At 43.3% G+C, this 17,470-nt stretch overlaps 1 protein-coding gene across 1 annotated transcript in view; it reads left to right on the top strand.

Annotated features, from left to right (window-relative positions):
- CDK15 (cyclin dependent kinase 15) overlaps positions 1-13,873 on the top strand; it is an 82,023-nt gene extending 68,150 nt beyond the window's left edge. Inside the window, exons 13-14 of the mRNA XM_082688913.1 lie at positions 9,259-9,402; positions 12,223-13,873. Of these exons, the coding sequence (XP_082545039.1) occupies positions 9,259-9,368 (110 nt within the window). The 3' untranslated portion in view covers positions 9,369-9,402; positions 12,223-13,873. The remainder of the gene's footprint in view (positions 1-9,258; positions 9,403-12,222) is intronic.
- Positions 13,874-17,470: the final 3,597 nt, after the last annotated feature.

The following is a 17,470-nucleotide window of genomic DNA, read 5'->3' as shown; positions in this document are numbered from 1 at the left end:
AGGATGTGGACAGTGCGGTCATGGCCCGGCTGTTTTGGGGGAGACCATCTTTAGGTGGGGTTTCTTTGGAAACAATCATCATGCAACTGAAAACAATCTTTAGAAGCCCTAAGCAGGAGGGGGGAAAAGCTAATAAGGAAGGTGTAGGGGCTCGGCCTGGGAAGAGGGACCTGGCGTGGTGTGTAGGGTGACAATGAGGACAGAGGACAGAGCTGCTGCCCCGGAGGCATAGACATTCAGTCTAGCCAAAGCCTCCAGGGTCTGTGAATGTGGCTCCGCTGTATCTAGGACATTGTCCTGCCCCAGCCCAAAGCTCTGAGTTTGGGACTTCTTAAGGCATTTTATTATTAAAATGAGTTATTTCGGATCTCCAAAAATAACCATAATCATACAACGGGGGTTAATGTCTTACTTAACCCTGTAGGAAGAGTGAGTCATCAGGATTTATAAAGTTGCCGTTAAGTGTCAAGAACATATTAAGTGCTATAAAGATTGAGGGAAAAAAGAGGCTTGTCCTTGACCTCAAGGATCCTACGGTGTGGGAGGAAAAGGGGGTGAGGAAGAGGAAACAGGGCGCCCTTGTACACATATTAGCACAAATCATATCTAAACAGCTGAAGTCTGTGCATAATCAGCTACAGATGCCGAGAGAATATGTGTGTGCTAAAGGCAGCTCCTTGGAGGAACTAGAATCACGCAAATGAGAGAGTCTGGACTGGAGGTGAATCTGGAGTGGAATTTGGAAGGAGGGGAGGGGCCCTGTGTGGCATGTGGTGGAACAGAAAACACTCCAGGCCACCTCCACTACGTACTCCCTTTCCAATACCCAACTCCCTCTGTACCCCCGTGCTCTCGCCTGTTCCCACTCTGCGCCCCCAGGTCCCCCTTCAGCTTTCTTCTCTTGGGCGTGGGACTTGGAACTAGCCCTTCAGGCAAAAACACACATTCAGGAGCGTGCACGTGCGCACACACTCACGCTCTTGCCCTCTTGCACACTCACGCTCCCTTCTCTCCACTTAATGAAATTTCCGTCATGGGCCCTTCTCCGGCATCTATTTTTCGTTTTGCTGAGAACCCCCGGGGTCCTTCGAAACGTCCGAGGCTCGAGCTTTTATCTGATGGAAAGTGATTAGCCAGAAACAGCCACTGTCCAAACTGATGTGTTGTTAGAAACTTGGGTTTTGATTCTCCCTGGCCATCTGAAGCAGAGCCACCAACAGCGGGGCTCTGCGGCGCCTGAGTGTGTGTGTGTGTGTGTGTGTGTGTGTGTGTGTGAGAGAGAGAGAGAGAGAGAGAGAGAGAACACGCACGTGCGGGGCTAAGAGAGAGACCCATCTGTATTTCTTCTCTGTTCACCCAGCCACAGAGCCCAAATCTACTTTGACACTTTTAGAAAAATGAAAAGATGGAATCTTGCAGGAGCCTGCCTGTGCTGGGGGGGAGCCGAGGAGTGCTCACAGCAGGAGGGAAGTTGACTTTTCTTTATACATATAGGGGTTTTTCCATGCAGAGTTTAAATTATGCCTGATAAAAGGAGTTTCGTGGATGTTTCAGTTCTTTCAAATTCTCCTGGCTTCCTCCCAATTAAATGAGGTTTGTCAAAGCCACGGGGCTCTGCCGCTGCTGCCTCCGCCGACAAGCACTTCCTGCAGCGACATCTCCAGTCCCCGAGGGAGAAGATGAAAGGGCCGGCGCCAAGAGACGGGGAAGGGGGTGGCGGGACTGGGTGTGTGCGGGTGTGTGCGTCTGTGTATGTGTGTGCCTGCAGGAGGGGGGGCCCCAAACAGGCTTAGAGACAGACCGACAGACAGGACGTGGGACAAGCAGACAGGGAAAGCAAAGCTATCAGGAAAATCGGAGAGAGAGACAGGGGAGCACTGCAGGGGCTGGATGGCACCTTGCACCTTGACAACGGTGGGCTCTGGGCTCTCACGGAGGACCATTCTACAGAGGGTCGCACTCCCTTGGCCCAGCGGTGCCAGCCTGCTCTGTCATTGCCCACGGCAATTAGCCTTTATGAAGAGCCTCCTTTGCAGGGACCCAGAGCCAGCCTGCAGGGACCCAGAATCCCCGTCTCGGTGGTGGGCTGCCCTGGGCGTAAGAATCACACAAAAATAAGACCTACTTCTGTGCGTGGTTTGTAAAGAGTCTCCCTGCCGCAATTACGCAGGACATTTTGCTCTCTGGTGGCGTTTCAGTATGGAAGCATGTAGGGGCTTCTATCTATATCATTTCATTATTCTGCTTTATTAGGTTGCAGGAGAACAGAGTTGTCACTTTAAAATATATTCTGTTTCCCCTTTGATCTGGGAGATGCCAGCTCTTATTGTCTACCCTCTGAAGAAGACAATCTAAGCATGAAACCTGTGGCTGCAAAATATGTGTGGATTGGAGGGCCAGCCTCCTTCCCAGTGGAAGAGTAGCAGAAAGATTCCCCATAATGTGCAAGAACCCATCCCATCGACCCGTGTCTGTTTCGCCAAAGCTGAGACTTTCCCCACGTTGTGGCCCTCAGCGCATGGCCAGAGGAAAGCTGGGGCTTACTCGCCACAAAAATTCAAAATTCGGGGTTTCCAAGATTGGTTCCCTTTTGGAGCACGCTCTTAAGTGGAGAAGCATGAATATTAGAAAGCAAGCATGGGGGAACTTCTGCCAAGCGCTGACATGTTCCCTTACTGACTCGCTTCGAACACCTGAAGAAACATTTGTCAATGGAGAAATTATTGGTCGTCTCTCTCAAAACACACCCAACAGCAAGCTAATTGCTTCCGCAGATGGCCAGGGGGATGGTTTCCACTCTCGGTCACCGGCTCGCAGCCACACTTCTGGTCCTCGTGGCTGAACCGGCAGCGCAGAATGTCAGCTGGGGCAGCAAGGACCTAAAATTAGGTCCTTGGGCTGCTCTCTAATCTTAGCTGCAGGTTCAGCTTCTTCGTTTAATTCCCTTTGCCCTCAGCATGAACTTGGGCTCTGGGAAAGGAACGCCGTTTAATGATTTGGGGGAGGGGGGGAGTAGAAAATTATTAAGCTGCCCTTTCTAGAAACTGGCTCCACTCTGTTCCTACAAGGAGACTTCCAAATGTTACCCTTGGAAAGTTAAGACTGATTTTGGAAGCTAGCCAGTTTGAACCATAGACACTGATCCACAAAAGTTTTTTTTTTTAAATCTGGGGTAGTAAATGCCACGTGATTTAAGAGTCTGGTCCTTAAGCCCTGGTCCTTGATCGTCAGGACATCAAAGGCTGTCTCTCTCTGTGGGTTGGTCCCATTTTGCCTTCCAAATCCCAGACTTGAGTCTCTCCCATTCTTTCCTGGACTAAATCCCCCTTCTCCTTTAAAACAGGTTTCCGCATCTTAGGGGAAAAAAAAAATTCCTAAGACTTGAAAGCTTACAATTGTTTCACAAGTAATTTTGCAAAAACAACTTACCAGAGTCTTTCTCATCGTCAAATGCTTTCTTACTGCAGGCATGGAAGGCATGGCAATGACCTCTCCCACCTCTCACACCACCCTAGTGTCTATACTCTGGAAGTTCTTCAGCACGCCTTGTCCATATTGCCCCATTAACATCTGAGTAATTTTTTGTTTTGCTCCAATAAAAGAATTTCAGGCCTCCTTTTAATTATCCCTTTACTATAGTTGAAGTTCCCTTGATATTACTTTCCAAAGCTCACTTCTGGAGGCTGAATTCCTTTGATTTTGCATCCCCCCAATATAGATTCTGTTTCTCTCACTCTTTAATCCTGTTTGTTTCATTATTCTATTCTGAACATGCTCCAATTATTTTGCTTATCTCTGAGGCTCTGGACCCACATAGACTCAGATGTCTAGCATAGTGGGAGAATTCTGTTCCAGTTCATTCGTTAAATATTGACTGAGGGTCATTAGTATGATATTGAGTGATACAAAAATGAATTAGTCATAGAATCTGTCCTCAAAGAGCTTATAGTCCTTAAGGAAATGAGGCAAGTATATAAAGAGCCACAGTTCAAGTGTGAAGTACTTTGGGCATCCGAGGGAGGTGAGATTAAATTCAGCTCTGGGGAACCAGATAGCCTCGTGAGTGGGCCTTCAAAGATTATGGGGTCTGGATGGTTAGGGAAAAAGGACATTCAGGGAGAGGAATGTCGTCTTCTTCTTAATACCATCTAACATCATAGTGAGGTTGTCCTCTTTTTAATAATAGTGGCACAATCCTGACTCATATCATGGTTTTTACTTCTTATTGTACAGCTTCTTGAATAATTTAAACATTCTTTTTTTTTTTTTTAAGTAATTTTACCCCCCACGTGGGGCTCAAACATACAACCCCAAGATCGATAGTCATGCTCCACAGACTAAGCCAGCCATGTGACCCAATTTAAACATTCTTTACCATATATTAGTGAAATTTAGTTTCATTCTTTGTATGCTAATGATTTCAAATCTATCCTGTTCTCGCCTTTATTGTCTACTCTATTCAAAATTTAACCAGAATATTTTGTCATTCTAGAGGCCAAGTTTCAGGGGATGGGAGGGAAGGGAGATTCTGAGGCAGGGCTCTCTATTCTGCCTTTAGGCATTTGTAACCTAATTCAGACCACCGTCTCTAACCTTAAAATCCTCCATTATTCAGTACTTAAGCAGCACAGTAAGAAACAAGAAGTTGGGATGAGTCCTCCATAACACACTTCCTTACCTTCCACGAAGATATCCTCAAGGGATTCCAGGACTTCAGAGAAGATCCTGGAAAGTGTTAGAGGGAAAAGTTAGAGACCCTTTGAGTGGGAGAGGATCTCAGAGACTTGCTATTCCATACCTTTGTTATATAGTTTGTGTCCCTGCAACCCCGGGAAGAGTAGTGGCTGCCATTTATGGGGCATCTATGTGATTTACACAAATTCTCATTCCCTTTGTAGGCTAACTGGTAAGGCTGGAGTCATTACCCTCACATTACTTATTAGGAAACCGGGACTGAGAGAGGCTACGGAAATTGCTCAGAATCACACAACTAGTAAGTGGGAGAGCCCAGGCTTGATTTCAAGTCAGACTCCTAAGCCACTCTTTCCACTCCTCATTGCCACTTACTAAGGATCACATGGGAACTTAGTAGCAAAACAAGGATTAGAACCAAGGTCTAGACCCCCTGTCTGACCCTTCTACTGTCTTCTGCTCTAGGTTTATAGGGTAATTTCAGGAATCCAACAGAAAATTGGGCAAAGGTATAAAATCGCAATTTACATAAGGAAAAAAAAAAGTGTACCAACATATGGAATAAAAAGATAGCCTTACCAGTGATTAAATAAATACAAGTAACTGATAAGTAGTTACTTTCCCCCTCAACCTAACATCTCCCAGTGTTAATGAGATTGTGGTAAAATGATTTTCCACCAATGGTGGTGTAAATGGAGGAAGCTTTGTAAAGCCTTGTGACATGCATATCAGGGGCCCTAAAAATGGTCACAACCTTCAACCCTATACTTCGGTTTCTGGAAATTATTCAAAGAAGCAATCGAACGGGAAAAAGAAAAAAGGACCCTAGATGCACAAACATGTTCATTGCAGTGTTGTCTATAATTATATTTTAAAATTATAAAATAAAAATAAACAATATAAATATTCTTTATTTTGAGCCATAGAGAACCGATTAGATATTATTTTGATTATTTTGAACCATAGGGAAGCAATTAGATGTTATATGGACTCAGCATATGGTATTGTGGAACCATTTTGAAAAATTCGTGGGAGTGTGAGATAGTATGGAAATATTTATGCTATTATGATGTGAGCTAAAAGATAGTAGATACAGGCATATTATAATCTATCTGTGAAAATGTATTTTGCATATCGACAAAACTGAAAGGTAGCATACAAAAAAAAATGCTCTTGCCATTTAGGGGCATTATGGGTAACTTTTTTTCTTTTTCAAAGGTTTTTTGTTTTTGTTTTTTGTTTTTAATGTTGATGTCATATTCCTTCTATTGTTTAGAAGAATGAGGTACAGCAACCCGTACAGGGAGTCCAGGCTCTGGACTGAGCGTTAAAGGACCTGAGTTTGCTTCTTTTTTTCCCAACGTGGCATGCATTATCGGCCTTCAAAAGCCTCAACCTCTCAGTCTATACAATGGGTTATCGTTAGTTTCCTTTATGCCAGATGGAAGAAATGTTTATTTTATACATCTTTGGACTCCCTGAATGCAAGGGTTCCCATAAACGTGGTCGTAGGAGGGAGAGGAAGAGAGATATAGACACTAACTAATTTCAAAAGGAAAAATCACCGGCTTTAATCGGAAACGTGGATGGGCTGGCGTGCCCCCAGCCGGAGTTTTAGGTGCGCTCCATGCTAGTTAGCAACTTCAGCTGAAAGTGGTACCGTGGGATCCTCCAGGCCTTGAAGATACGGAGCCTACACACGCACGCACGCATGCCGCACGCACGCACGCACGCACGCACGCTAAAATTACCACGTAGTCACGAGGCTGTGTGCGCTGCGAATCATTAAATGCACGAAGCAACCCCAGCTGATGGGTTGACGATGCGTAAGGGTAGCGCGGAAACCACGTGACGGGGAAATGACAGGACGTTTGGAAATGATGGTTTCATTTCCCGGCTTTCTTTTCAGCTGGCGCTTTCTCTTTCAGCCATTACAGGCGAGCAAAAGAGGTTTGATTATCTTGTTTCCCGTGAAAGGTTATTTAGCTCCTCAATCCCATTAAGTCACTTTCTGCCCTCCAGTGCACCCAGCCTTCACCAGGTTATCAGCCCAGGAAGAGTAAATGGAGACACCAGGATCAGATTTCTAAGGGAAGGAAAGTTAAAGCAAAGTTTGAAAGGGGTGACAGCCAACAGCCAGGAGCTTAGGAACTCAATTAGACTGAAAGACAACTATCTCATTATCTCGTTCCGAAATGATCTAAATACATAAGAATCTAAAAGTTTTAAATAAACTTGTCCTCTTGACTGTCTAGATGACTGAATTTCCCTTCTCAAAAAAATTTTAAACACCCACTTTCGTATTTATTTATTCTAAGTGCGGAGCAGCTGTGATAATTATGCTGTCAGATTCAGTAAGCTAATGAGGAGTCAGTCGAATGGAAGGTTTTGCATCTGTGAGACTGCTGCGGGAGAAAAGCTCTGCCTTTTCCCTTCTCTCTTTTTCTTTCTTTCTTCCTTTTCTTTTTTTTTTCTTCTTGTTTTTGTTTCTTTTTCTATGAGTCGGAAGGAGAGTCGGGCCTTCCGGGGCCAAACTGGAATCCCTTTGATTAACTAGTTGCTTTCCCAACACTGTTCCACCAGAGAATTTCTCCCTTTTTTTCCCTCTCCCTCTCTCTCTATCTCCCCCACTCCCTCTCTCTCCACCCCCAGTCTCTCGTCCTGTCCCCAGCACCCAAATTCCCTTCTTTCTCTCTTTTCTTTCTTCCCCTTCTCTCTTCTCTTTTTCTCTGCCTTCAGTTCCTCCTCTTCCTCTCCCCTTCCTCACCACACCCCCCCCCACACACACACCCTTTTTCCCTCCTTCCCTCTCCCTCTCTCCCTCCTCCCTGGCTTTTGAGGTGCTGCTGCTTTTGAGGGACAAGGAAGCCTGAGGGAAATCTTCCTGCCACGGCCCCCCCAAGGCAAGAAGACCCCTCTCCCTGAGGGAAATTCCCAAACTGGTTTGTGTTTGAGTTGGTCTGAGAGTGGTCTGTGAAGTTGACACACTATTTACTTTAGCTGTTTATTTATGCTATGACATGAGCGAGAAAAAGTAGAATACAAAATTATAATGTACCTGTGAAAATGTATTATGCACACCAATAAAACTTGATGCCTCCCCTTTAAAGCCCAGTAAATATGTAATTCCAAATCCAAGGCCTCCAGGCCCCAGACTCCTTGCAGCGTCCAAGGCAGATGTCCAGGTCAAGGAAAGCAGAGATGGCCCTGCTGGTTTGTTTCTTCTCTTCAGGTTTTGAGCAGCCTCCAGCTAACAATATTATGAAGGCATCTTGTGCTTTTGGTGTGCCAAAGCTTGACGCTTCTCTTCCTGTCCCGTTGTGCGATTTGTAGAGCGCTCCCGGTTCGTGCAGATTGTGAGCCTTGGAAAAGCAATGCCCAAATGAAAAGAAACCCTCAGTAGGTCTGCAGATGAGCTTTGGTGACAATGTGGCTGGTTTTCCCAGATGGCATCAATGCGGATGGCTTGGAACAAAGGCTACGAGTTACTAAAATATATTGTGTGTCAAGAGCAACCCAAGATATTTTGAATATATTATCTTCTTTAAACTTACAGCAGTCTGCGGGAAGTTCTACTACCCCCATTTCGCAGATGGGCTCCTTAAAACATTAACTTTGGGAGAACTTGACCTATAATTTTAGTGTAGTAAGCACCCAGGAACAACACACACTTAAACACAGGCATCTATAAAAATACAAACTGCCAACATACTGAGCCTACATACATAATTCAGAGGGCAAAGGTAGTGTGTTATGTATATGCGTGTGCGTGTGTGTGTATTTCAAAGATGCTATTTAATTTACAAAAGTTGCACTATAGTGTCTATTTAGATAGATTGCCTAATGTAAATAATGCACCAGGATTTAACATTTTCCAAAACACTTCTAGCCCCAGAATAATGCTCAGGGTCTGCCCTCACTGGGACTCATGTCCAGACTCCCGGGCTTGACATTTAACTCCCTTCACCATCTGGTTCCAACTCATTTTTCCAACTGCATCTACTAGTCTGTCTTGCTCTAACCGTGCAAGATGACTTTCCAGTTCCCTCAGACACTTTTCTTCCCCCTTGCCTTTGCTCAAGCCGACCCCCCCTCCCCTGACCCTGCCAGCAATATCCTCCCTGGAATTTCTGGACCATTGAAGGTACAGTCTTCCTTCCCAGCTGAAATGGCACTTGTCCATGCTCTTCTGGTGCTCCATGGAAACACTGGGACAGAGTCTGTCATAAGTCTTTACTTGTACCTCACTTTCAGCCCCTGTTTGTTCGTGTGCATGTTCCCAATCCTATTCCTGTTTTTGGATCCTCAACATCTAGCGTAACACTCTACCAAAGTGCTCGTTTGGTAAATATGTGTTGAATTGAATTGAGTAAGAGGCACTTGACAAGTATTAGTAGATTCAGTAAAGCGAATTATCCATGAGTCAGTATAAATTGTTGGTGGGTAAGTCTGCTTCATGTTATGATGTCTCTTCAGGTGACAAATATCACAACAGACAGAAAAAAACATGACACGAAACGTTCCAGGAAATAATATGTTGGTGCTTTTCTCTTTTCCTCCCTACAGAGGAGTCTTTGTTTACAGTTTCAGGAGTGAGGCTAAAGCCAGAAATGTGTGACCTTTTGGTCTCCTACCGGAAAGGTCACCACCCAGCCCAGTTTAGCAAATGTTGGTGAAGAGAGGGAGTGACATCACCGGCATCCTTTTCAGGTAAGCGGTCCCGACAGTGAGTCTTCTTACAGACAGAACTGAAAATCCATTATGGCCAGATGGAGAGGACATGGCTCATAGATTCTGAGCACCTCTGTTCTGTGTCTGGCCCTTTATTCCCCCTCTAGGGACAGGTGGCCTCGCCTCTTCAGGCTGCGAAGGGGGGATGGTAACGTGCCTCATCTGTCTCTCTCACTCGCAGAGGCCTATTAAGGTTCCTAAGACAAAACTTAGTACATGCGCAATAAAGTACCACGAGGCATGTTGCATTCCCTTAACTCTGTAGCTCTCTCCAGCAGCTGATAGGACAAATCAGAGGTCAACTCCATCCGCGTTTGCTCAAGACGGAGGAGTGTCCTGGGATATGGGACATTCAGAGCTAAAATCGGCACAGCCTGGGGTAAACCAGGACACTTGGTCACCGCAGCGGTGCAGATGACTACCCAGTCTCCCTCAAATACCAGAGAAGGCCTGCTTCAGGGCCTGGCCCCGTTCAGGAGATGGCTTTTGATACCTGTGAGCATCTAAGTCATCGCTGCGCCAAGCTTCTTAGGCTACCCCTGCACAGCTGGTCACAAGGAGTTCTCTCATTCCGGGTGAGTTCGAGGAACAACAAGCCAATGGGGAGCCATCTGCAGTGTCTCAGACACAGCTACTCTCCTCGGTCAGCCCACCATGACCAGCCTTCCAAGGTAGTCTTAAGGAGGAAGGGTGCTATGGAGAATTTTTCTGAAACTAGCATACCCTAAAAGAAGTTCTGGTTGGCCCCAGAAGCCAGGTAGGACAACCCAAAAAGCCATTGTAAGTAGAGACACCCCCAGATATTACAAGAGCACTTCCCAAACTTGGCCTTCCCAGTGGGGAAAGGGGACAGTAATCCAGACAGAGGAATCATGGTGGTTCCCACACACAAAGACAGCCAGCCAGTGGGCCCTGTAAGTGGCCCAGGCCCTATCCCGAGCCACGAAATTTGACCACCCCTTAGGCAACCACGCTTCCTGACAGAACTTTTGAGGCCTGGATGGTAACCAGGGACATGCCCCCCACACCTGCCCCCCTGTAACCTCATTTACATGGCAGGATTCAGCTCTTTGCCACCTTCCCTTAGAGCTCTCTTTGACTGTTGATATTTCAAGGTGTGTACCTATCAGAGATGTTCGTCTTCTGGATTTCCTAAGATCATTTTATTTAGAAATCTGGAGAGGCCTGGGAAGTTTAGAATTTTATAGCTGCTCCTTGGAGCATTGTATGCAATACCCAGGTTTGTATTTTGATAATACGCCATTGGAATCACAATAGGCAACACAATAATGTGGTATTTCCCAAGCACTGTATTTTTTTTTTTAAGATTTTTTTTTTATTTTTATTTATTTGACAGAGAGAGATCACAAGTAGGCAGAGAGGCAGGCAGAGAGAGAGAGAGAGGAGGAAGCAGGCTCCCTGCTGAGCAGAGAGCCCGATGCGGGACTCGATCCCAGGACCCTGAGATCATGACCTGAGCCGAAGGCAGCGGCTTAACCCACTGAGCCACCCAGGCGCCCGCAAGCACTGTATTTTCTAAAGCAGAGATTTTGCTGGGTAATGATGTCATTTTAAACCGTTTAGTTATGAGACTACGATGTGCCTTCACCACATTCTATAAAGGAGGATTTGCCCTTCATAAAATTATCAAAAGGGCGCCTGGGTGTCTCAGTGGCTTAAAGCCTCTGCCTTCGGCTCAGGTTATGATCCCAGGGAGCCCCGAATCAGGCTCTCTGCTCAGTGGGGAACTTGCTTTCCCCTCTCTCTCTGCCTGCCTCTCTGCCTACTTGTGATCTCTGTCTCTCTTTAAATAAATAAAATCTTAAAAAAAAATTATTGAAGACATTGATTGATGAAGACATCAGTTGGTGGTGTTCCATTAGCATTACTCTTACTTCTAGTATTGTTATTATTTTATTTTACTAAGCAATCCGGAGATAGGGCGGTAATACTGCGTCTCTGATCTTCAATGACTTTCCACAAAGAATTATTACCTGTAGATATAAAGTGGTCTCCACAGAAGGTCAATTAAATGCAGCAAGTCAAACTTGGCACCTGTGCCAGCAACTGAGAAAGGGAGGAGGCAGATTTTGCCTCTGTTGGGGTCACCTCGTGATGTCCCTGGGCCCTTGGTATTAATGTAAGGAGATAAAACCCGTAGGAGAGGCACCACAATAGGGAAAATCTAGAGCAATTAAACTGCTTAATAAATGGCTTGGGATCAGCCAAATCTGGGTGTGCTGGAGTTAAGCAGACTAAAGGTAATCACATGGACACTTGGGGCCTGTAAATCTTTTCCACTAAATTGAATTTATGTTAAAATATTCACTTTTCAAGAGATTCAAAATGTAAATTGGGATATTAGGACTTGTAACTGACAGCAATGCTTCAAAACTAAAACTCTTATAAGACCCTCAAAATGTCAGTTTCAGGAATGGAAAAAGAAATGTATACTGATGTCCGTTATGGAGAAATAGAGGGAAACTAAACTTTATTGGGGACATATTGGGGGCCGGGCACTTTACACATGTTATTTCAAAGCTTGACATGTTTTGAACAATGGGGATGGTACGGTACAAATGCAGTTTGTATATGTGGAGATCGCTTTTTATTATTTTTTTAAAGCCCTTTTGGCTCTTATTGCCAGGGACAAGATGCAGTCTCTGTTATAATTTATTATTACCTTTTCCATCTCTCTATATAATCCCATCAATAACTTTGCATTAAAGGTTTAGCAGGTTTTCCTTACTCAGTCTGACTCATGTATTTTGATTTTATTTGTTCTTCATTTGCTTTCAGGGCTACAATACTGCTGCTTCCGTTTTAATTTGCTCTGCCTTACTAAGAAGCTTCAAATCTAACTGCAGAATGGACCAGGGTTTTCATACCATCACCTGTGACCTGGAATACTGTGAATATGAGGTCTAAGGCCACGGACATGATACTTGAAGAAAAACCAATGAATGATTATTGCTCTTATCATTTGCCAAAATTGGCCATTGATTGGCTCAGAAATTAGACAACAGACTGAAATAGTCTGAGAAGAGGATTTCTGAATGATTTCATCTATTTTGTGATTTGAATGAGAGATCGCTGGGCCAGAAGAACCACAGGCCAGATAAAAGGCTAATTGATTAAAAGAATCTGGAGACAGAGCTGGGGCTTACAGGGGCCTGTCCCTCCTGTGTTCACTTACAATTTCCCCCGACAAAAGGTCTTCTGTAGCGAGGAGAGGATTAGTCTAAAGTTCAGAAAAGTCTCAAGGAAGATGGTTTCTTGGATAAAGTTGTCAACAAAAGGACCTGCTGAAAACTCTTTGTTAAAATTTCCTAGAGGACGCTTCTGGATTATCAAACTGGATTATCAAACCACATTACTACCCCAGTCCTGCTAGATTTTAGAAGTTTGGATTGAACCCCTGGTTAGATTTCAATTTTTGGCTGTCTACTTCTACTGAATCCCAATTATCGGTGATGATAGCAGAAGCGAGGAGGAACCTAAGGTCTGATTCGATGGTGGAGAGACACTGAATAGATCAGAACAAAGAGTTCCAAAGATGTAATTCAAGCCCCGCTGCACCATCAGACACACATGCGCATGCGCACACACAACCCTCAAATAAAATGAGAGAGCGGTCTCAGCTAACACATGGATCATTTTCCGCAACGACTCCTTCTAAAAGAAGCCAGGGAAACTCAAATTACTCACCTAGGGATTGGATCATCTACTCAGGAAATGTAGTAGCCTAGAAACCAGACATTTCTCTCTATCCTTTAGAAGAACAAGGAAGAGCTAATTAAGAAAGAATTAAAAAGTAATACCAATGCACCCAAAGTCTGAGATGGGAAGAGGAAAAATGCATACAAATAGCCCAGAGAAATCTACCTTAGTATTGGATTTTAGTAAGGTATTTGGCTAAACTTTTCCAAACACACCTGAAAGATGGAACTGTGTGGGCTGGATTATGGATTATGGAGCAAAGATATGTGTGCAGTGAATGTGCTTTTTCAACCTAGAGAAAAGCCAATTGTGGTAAAGTCTTAAGCCCCATTCTACAAAGATTAATACATATTTGTATTAATCACTTGAATAAAATCAGAGAAAGTAAACAGTTTATTCATACAATTCTTTGAAGTATTAGTTATTTATTACTTCCATTTTATAAAAGAGGAAGCTGAGACTCAAAGAACTTACATAACTCGTCCATGGTGGTAAATCTGAGTTGAGGTACAAACCTCTTGTCTGACTGTCTCCAATGTGTATGATCTTTCCAGAAATCACATACCTATCAGATCTGTAGAATACACAGTTCTTGAAGATGCTGCTGATATTTAACATTGGATCATGATTTGGAAGACTGAGACCTTGTTAAAACCTAACACCTAAAGGCACCTGGGTGGCTCAGTTGGAGCTTGTCTCTCTCCCTCTACCCCTCCCCCTGCTCATGCTGTGTGTCTCTCTCAAATAAATTAATAAAGTCTTTTTAAAATATTTTTTAATTTTATTTTATTTTATTATTTGACAGAGAGAGATCACAAGTAGGAAGAGAGGCAGGCAGAGAGAGAAAGATGGAAGCAGGCTCCCCGGTGAGCAGAGAGCCCTATGCGGGACTTGATCCCAGGACCCTGAGATCATGACCCGAACCGAAGGTAGTGGCTTAACCCACTGAGCCACCCAGGCACCCAATAAAATCTTTTTTGAAATTAATTTTTTTTTTAAAAGCTAATGCATATGTATCACTCTATACCTATTAGGATGGCCAAGTTCCAGAACATTGACAAAACCAAATGCTGACAGGGATGTGGAGCAACAGGAACTCTCACTCATTGCTGGTAAGAAGGCAAAATATTACAGCCACATTGGAAGATGGGTTGGCAGTTTCTTACAAAACTAAACATACTCTATCCATGTGATCCTGCCATCATGCTCCTTGGTATTTACACAAAGGAACTGAAAACATGTCTGCACAAAAAACACACACACAGGTGTTTATTCATAATTGCCAAAACTGGAACACAACCACAATGTTCTCCAGTGACAGAGTAGATAAATAAACTGTGATACATCCACACAATAGATTATTCAGGGGGAAAAAAAAAAAGCTATCAAGCTATGAAAAGACATGAAGGAGACTTAAATAAATATTACTAAGTGAAAAAAGCCAATTGAAATGATTAGATATTACATATTAGAGGCACCTGGGGTGGCTTAGTCAGTTAAGCATCTGCCTTCAGCTCAGGTCATGATCTCAGGGTCCTGGAATGAAGCCCCACATCAGACTCCCTGCTCAGTGGAGAGTCCATTTCTCACTTTCCTTCTGCCCTTCCAACCACTTGTGCTTGCTCTCCCTCTCTCTCAAATAAAATCTTAAAAAAAAAAAAAGAGAGAGAGAGAGAGAGAAAGAAAGGAAAAGAAAAGACAACATACTATACAATTACAACTATATGACATTCTGGAAAAGTCAAAACTATGAATATAGTAAAAACATCACGGGTTAAGGAGTCCAAGATGGCACAGGAGTAGGTCACCTTAATTTTGTTCGGTTCCAGGAATCCAGCTAGATAAGATGTCAAATCATTCTGAACACCTGCCAACAGAACCCTAGATTTGAGAAAAGAATCACTACAATTCTACATAGAAAAGTGACCACTTTCTGGAAGGTAGGATGTGTGGAGAAGTGAATCCAAGGCAATATTTGGGCAGATAGACTATGGGGGGAGGGACCCTCCATCAGCCAGCTTCCAACAAGTGATAGAGCAGCAGAACACAAAATTGGAACTTACAGAAGTCTGGTCTGATAAGAGACATCACTCAGGTGGCTAAGCAGGGGTGGAACCCTCCCTGGGATAGTGTGGTCACAGGAAGACCAAGGGTGCCTGACTGCAGCAGAGCTCCCAAGTATCAGAGCAGGGAAGCCAGTGGCAAAGAGTGAGCCAGGGAGTGGCCTCTCAGCTCTGGGTTGCCATAAACCATGAGCTACTACACAGCTGGGCCACTACAAGCAGGGACCCAACAAGTGGCAGATCCGGGGAGGCACCCCTTCCTCCCCAGAGAGGAATGGCACAGTAGTGCACCACAGGGATCTGCTGAGTTTGAAGATTCAAGAATTATAAGAACATATTATAAGAAACTATATGCCAAAAATATTAGGCAATCTAGAAGAAATGGATGCATTCCTAGAGATGTATAAACTACCAAAACTGAACCAGGAAGAAATAGAAAACCTGAACAGACCCATAGCCAGCAAGGAAATTTAAGCAGTCATCAAAAATCTCCCAACAAACAAGAGCCCAGGGCCAGATGGCTTCCCAGAGGAATTCTATCAAACATTTAAAGAATTAATACCTATTTTTCTGAAACTGTTTCCAAAAAATATAAATGGAAGGAAAACTTCCAAACTCTTTCTCTGAGGCCAGCATTACCTTTATCTCAAAACCTGAAAAAGACCCCACCAAAAAGGAGAACTAAAGACCAAGAGCCCTGATGAACATGGATGTAAAAATTCTAACCAATAGAATCCAATGGTATAGTAAAAGGATTATTCACCATGACCAACTGGGATTTATTCCTGGGCTCCAAAGTTGGTTCAACATTCACAAATCAATCAATGTGATATATCATGTAAATAAAAGAAAGGACAAGAAAAATATGATACTCTCAATAGATGCAGAAAAAAAAATTGAGAAAGTACAGCATGCTTTCTTGATTAAAACTCTTCAAAATATAGGGATAGAAGAAACATACCTCTATATCATAAAAGACATCTCTGAAAAGCACACAGCAAATATCATTCTCAAATATCATTCTCAAAACCAAAAGCTTTTCCTCTAAGGTCAAGAACACTGAAGGGATGTCCACTATCACCACTGCTATTCAACATAGTACTAGAAGTTCCTACCATCAGCAATCATGCAACAAAAATAAATAAATAGCATTGGAATTGGCAAAGAAGAAGTCAAACTCTCACTCTTTGCAGATGAGAGAATACTCTATGTGGAAAACCCAAAAGACTCCACTCTAAAGCTCCTAGAACTCATAAATGAATTCAGTAAAGTGGCAGGGTATAAAATCAATGCACAGAAATCAATTTGCATTTCTATACACCAACAACAAAAGAGAAGAAAGAGAAATTAAGGAGCCAATCCCATTTACAATTAACCAAAGAGGCAAAGAATCTGTACTCAGAAAACTATAAAGTACTGATGAAAAAATTAAAGAAGACACAAAGAAATGGAAAAATGCTCCATGCTCATGGATTGGAAGTACAAATATTGTGAAAATGTCTATGCTACCTAAAGCAATTTACACATTGAATGCAATCCCTATCAAAATACCATTAATTTTTTTCAAAGAAATGGAACAAATAATCCTAAAATTTATATGGAACTGGAAAAGAGCTGAAGAGCCAGAGAACATTGGGGGAAAAAAAAAAGTTTGTGGCATCACAATTCCAGACTTCAAGCTCTATTACAAACCTGTAATCATCAAGACAGTATGGTACTGACACAATAACAGACACATAGATCAATGAACAGAATAGAGAGCCCAGAAATGGAACATCAACTCTGTGGTCAAGTAATCTTCGACAAAGCAGGAAAGAATGCCCAATGGAAAAAAATTAGTCTCTTGAACAAATGGTGTTGGGAAAATTGGACACCCACATGCAGAAGAATGAAATTGGATTATTTCTTTACATGACACACGAAAATAGACTCAAAATGGATGAAAGACCTTAATGTGAGAAAGGAATCCATCAAAATCCTTGAGGGGAACACAGACAACAACCTCTTCTACCTCAGCCACAGCAACTTCTTTCTAGGAATATCGCCAAAGGCAAGGGAAGCAAGGGCAAAAATGAACTATTGGGACTTCATCAACATCAAAAGCTTTTGCACAGCCAAGGAAACAGTCAACAAAACCAAAAGCCAACTGACAGAATGGGAGAAGATATTCACAAATGACATATCAGATAAAGGGCTAGTATCCAAAATCTATGAAGAACTTATCAAAGTCGACACCCAAAGAATAAATAATCCAATCAAGAAAT

The sequence above is a fragment of the Mustela nivalis genome (genome assembly GCF_964662115.1).
Source record: "Mustela nivalis genome assembly, chromosome: 11".
In the NCBI taxonomy this organism is placed as follows: Eukaryota; Metazoa; Chordata; class Mammalia; order Carnivora; family Mustelidae; genus Mustela; species Mustela nivalis.
The sequence above is the reverse complement of the archived record's forward strand: the minus strand, read 5'-3'. Positions and strand labels throughout refer to the sequence as shown.